A 4,833-nucleotide genomic window follows, 5' to 3' on the forward strand; every position below is an offset into this window, starting at 1 on the left:
AGGTTCGTGTTTTGTTGTTATTTGTGTTCTTGTTCGTGTTCTTGTTTGTGTCTTGTTGCATTCTTGTTTGCGTTGTTGTTTGTGTTCTTGTTTTCGTTCTTGTTCTTGCTACGTTCTTGTTCTTTTTTCTTTCAAATTTTGTGTCAAAAATTCTATTTGAATTATGTTTCAAATTCTGTTGCAAATTATGTTTGGGGACAATTTGGCTTACTGGAAGAATTTAGGGGTTTAGGGTTTAGTAGGCTCTTTAATCTATTTGTCTATTGAATGAATTGCCTGATTGCCCCTTGAATTTGGATCAGTGGGATTGATTGATTGAAGAATAGTATATTATCCTAGATGAAGTTTGAAAAAGAAAGCATTATATATAAACAAAAAAAAAGTTGCATAAGGTTTTAAAAAAAAAAGTGGGTATATGATCTTTGAATGCGAATTTGAGGCAGTTAGAGGTGTTTAATCTTTGAATTGGGATTTTCCTAGGGATTCTTCTCTGAATTCTGAGTGTTTTGACATATAGTGGGCCTCAAACGGACAACCGTATCAAAAGTTATGACCATTTGAAGTTTACATGTCATCTTTGTTAATTTTGTTCTCTTCTTTTATGTAATTAAGTAGTTTCTTTGTTTCTTCTATCTATTATTGAGTCTGTTAGTTTGTCATTGAGTCTGTTATCCAATATATTAATTTTTTATCCAATCTATTAGTTTGTTATCCAATCTGTTATTCCATAATTAAGTTATCTTTCCTGTTCTATTACCTTTGTGTGTCCAATTTGATTCATCCAGGAACTTAAGAAGGAGTGAGTGGTAAAAGGCAAGAGTGAAAACATCACACAAAAGCCTATATTGAGAGCATCAAACACGAGTATTCTTCCACCAAAGAGAGAAACATGTGAGTAGAGTGTGGTGAGGTCCTCAAACCTTTGTTTAAATTACTGTAAATTTTTTTGTTCCTTAATTATGGCAGGAACTGGTGACGATGGTGGTGAATATCATCAACTGGACGGATCTCAGCGTTTGTTATTGGACGTGATGACTACATAAATGCAATGTTTGCTAAACCGTAACAATGAATAGCTCTATGGACGAATTGAAGGATTGGAGAACCAATTGAATTAGAACGTTGAAAGACATTATGGTGGGAACAGAGGGGGCAATGATGGACCCAGACAAAACAGAATGGAGGGGCAGAACCGAATTGAGGGAGTGAAACTCAATGCACCTCCTTTCAAAGGCAGAAGTGATCCACACGCCTACCTTGACTGGGAGATGAAAATTGAGCATGTATTCTCCTACAATAATTATACTAAAGAGCAGAAAGTGAAGTTACCAGTAGCTGAACTCTCCTACAATGATTGGTGGAATAAAAATCAAAGAGAGATGATGAGAGAGGAAGGGCGGGAGATAGATACATGGATTGAGATGAGAAGGGTTATGCGAAAGAGGTATGTTTCAACTAGCTACAACATAACCCTACGACAGAAACTCCAGAGGCTGTCCCAGGGAAGTCTGACTGTGGAGGAGTACTACAAAGAGATGGAGATGGCATTAGTGAGGGCAAACATTGAAGAGGAAACCGAGGACACAATGGCTCGTTTTTTGAGTGGCCTAAATCCTGACATTAGAGATGTTGTTGAATTACAGAAGTACGTCAAATTGGATGTCTTGCTACATAAGGCAGTCTGGGTTGAACAACAACTGAAGAGGAAAAGGGCAGCAAGAAGGAACTCATCCAACACCTTCAACCAGAACTGGACCAACAGATCCAAGAAGGAGGGAGGCAACTCGTCCAGCCCATCAACACAGTCTTCACATGGAAAGTCAGCAGCACCCAATGCTGGAACCAAGAATAATTCTACCTCATCATCCAACATCGGTACCAGAAACATAAAATGCTTCAAATGCTTAGGCAGAAGACATATTGCTTCTGACTGTCCAACTAGGAAGACCATGATCACGAAGGCAGATGGAGAAATCACCAGTGAATCTAAAATCAGTGAAGAAGAAGAAGTTGAAGAAGAGCTTGAGGAGGAAGCTATGCAGGGTGATATGCTAATAGTGAGAAGGCTCTTGGGAAGTCAGATGCAGCCATTGAACGACACCCAAAGAGAAAATATTTTCCACACCAAATGTACAATTAATGGTAAGCTTTGCTCTTTAATTGTTGATGGAGGAAGTTGTACCAATATTGCAAGTTCCAGGTTAGTGTCCAAACTGAATTTGGATACTAAGCCCCATCTTAGGCCATACAGGCTTCAGTGGCTTAATGAAGATGAAGAGGTAAAAGTGACTTAGCAGATTGAGGTGTGTCTCACCATTGGAAGATACAATGGTAGGATGCTGTGTGATGTGGTTCCAATGGAGGTGACTCATATACTGTTAGGAAGACCATGGCAATATGACACCAAAGCAATGCATGATGGCTTCACCAACAAGATTTCTTTCTAGCACCATGACCAAAAGATTATTCTTAAACCTATATCCCCTAAAGAAGTGTGTGATGACCAAATCAAAATGAGAGACAAGAGAAAACAAGAGAAAGAAAAGAGTGAAGCACCAAAGAGGAATAGGAAAAAGAAGAGTGATACACATGAGAGAAAGAGTGATACACATGAGAGAAAATTTAATTGTTTAGCAAAGGTGAGTGAAGTGAGGAAAGTGTTACTTGCTCGTGAGCCACTTTTTCTATTGTACTGCAAAGACAATAAAGTTTCTGCTAATAATTCTAATGAGTTAACTATCTTTGCTTATCCTAGTGTTGAACTCTTATTTTAGGAATTTAAAGATGTCTTTCCCAAGGAGATTCCTCATGGACTACTCTTATTTTAGGAATTTAAAGATGTCTTTCCCAAGGAGATTCCTCATGGACTACCACCTTCAAGAGGCATAGAACATCAAATTGACCTCCTTCCAGGAGTTTCATTGCCTAACAGGCCAGCTTACAAAATGGGGTAAGGTTGTAACAAAGCTTCTCTTTTCCACCGCATGTCATCCTCAAACCGATGGCCAAACTGAGGTAGTAAACAGAACTTTGTCTTCTCTTCCTAGACCTTTGATTAAAAAGAATATAAAGAGTTGGGAAAAATGTGTGCCTCATGTTGAATTTACATACAATAGGGTTGTACATAGCACTACACAACATTATCCATTCGATGTAGTGTATGGTTTTAATCCCTTGACTCCTCTTGATTTGTTACCATTGCCTAACATTTTTTATTTTAAGCATAAGGATGCACAGGCTAAAGTTGAGTATGTGAAAAGATTGCATAAGCAGGTGAAGGATCAAATTGCAAAGAAAAATGAAAGCTATGACAAGCAAGCCAACGAGAATAGGAAGGAAGTTGTACTTGAACCAGGTGATTGGGTTTGGGAACAATGAGGAAGGAGAGGTTCCCTAAACAAAGGAAGTCCGAACTTCAACCTAGAGGAGACGGACCTTTCCAAGTACTAAAGAGGATCAATGACAATGCTTACAAGATCATTATTCCAAGTGAGTATGGAGTAAGTTCTTCATTTAATGTTGTTGACTTAACTCCATTTGTTGCAGGTGATGATTCTAAAGATTTGAGGGCAAATACTTTCCAAGAAGGAGGGAATGATGAGAATCCTAAAACTGCCCAAATACGGGGACCTGTGATCAGGAGTAGAACCAAACAGTCAGTGGATACCCACCAACAAATGGTATCAGACATACTTAACAAGGCCCAAGTGGAGAGGATGAAGGCCCGGAGGCAGAGGCACTACTAAGAATATTAATTTTTACCGAAGGCCCAGACTAATTTAAAGGCCCATGCCAAATATGTTCTTTTTTATATTTCTATTTTTTTCATTGTCATTTTGGCCCAAACTGATTTGAAAGCCCATGTCTATTTCTATTTTTTGTTCAAATACACTATAGGTATTGATTTCGTTTTCAATAGAAGGACTTTTGGCATTTGATAAAATTTTGTGAGAACTTCTCTCTGGGTTCCTCGCTGAACCAATCTTGGACTTATTAAGGTAATTCTTGTGGCGTCTATCCTGACTTATCTTCCCTCACTGGAAGTGGCATCATCCAAAACTCTGTAACATGTATCAAGCGATCCGCTCCTAGTAAGGATCACATCACTTTGTCTTTTACTCTTTCTTTAGTCCTCACACATAGGTTCACTATAGGTTTCAACAGGTTGCTCAGGGATAGTATTGGAACTAGTACTAGCACTAGACCTTAAGAGAAATATGTCCTCAAAGAAATCAACATTCTTAGTTTCTATAATGGTATTGAAATCAGGCACATTACTCTTGAGGACAAGAAACCTATAGGCAACACTATGTTCCACGTAACCAAGAAATTTGCAATCAGAGATCGAGGTCCTATTTTCCTTTTCCTAGGATCTAGCAACATCACTTTGGCTAAGCACCTCCATATTCTCAAATATTTCATGTTTGGTTTGTAGCATTTTCATGACTCATAAGGTGTGTTTTTCATATTTTCCTATGTGGGATCCTAATTTGTAAAAAATAAGCCATCAAAAAGACTTTTCCCCAAAGGTTATCAAGTGCGGAGGAACTTATAAGAAAAACATTCATCATATCCTTAAGGGTTCTATTTTTCCTCTCATTTACTCCATTGTACTCATGTGAATATGGTGCGGCTACCTCTTGGATTATACCTTCCTTTTTCACAAAAGTTATTAAACAAAGTGTACTCATCACCCTTATTGATCTTATTCTTTTTATTATTCAATTTTATTGATTTTCAACTTCAGCATTATAAGACAAAAATATGCTAAATGCTTCATCTTTATGTCTAATCACATAAACTTTAGTATATCAAGAGAAGTCATCTATAAAG

General features: G+C 37.7%; 1 protein-coding gene across 1 annotated transcript; it reads left to right on the forward strand.

Annotated features, from left to right (window-relative positions):
- The first annotated feature begins 1,178 nt into the window (after positions 1–1,178).
- On the forward strand, positions 1,179–3,746 carry LOC114411087. Its single transcript, XM_028374851.1, has 3 exons — positions 1,179–2,279; positions 3,274–3,355; positions 3,547–3,746. Exons 1-3 carry the CDS (start codon positions 1,179–1,181, stop codon positions 3,744–3,746), a joined length of 1,383 nt encoding a protein of 460 aa, XP_028230652.1.
- The last annotated feature ends 1,087 nt before the right edge of the window (positions 3,747–4,833 follow it).

The sequence above is a fragment of the Glycine soja genome, chromosome 5, assembly GCF_004193775.1.
Source record: "Glycine soja cultivar W05 chromosome 5, ASM419377v2, whole genome shotgun sequence".
In the NCBI taxonomy this organism is placed as follows: Eukaryota; Viridiplantae; Streptophyta; class Magnoliopsida; order Fabales; family Fabaceae; genus Glycine; species Glycine soja.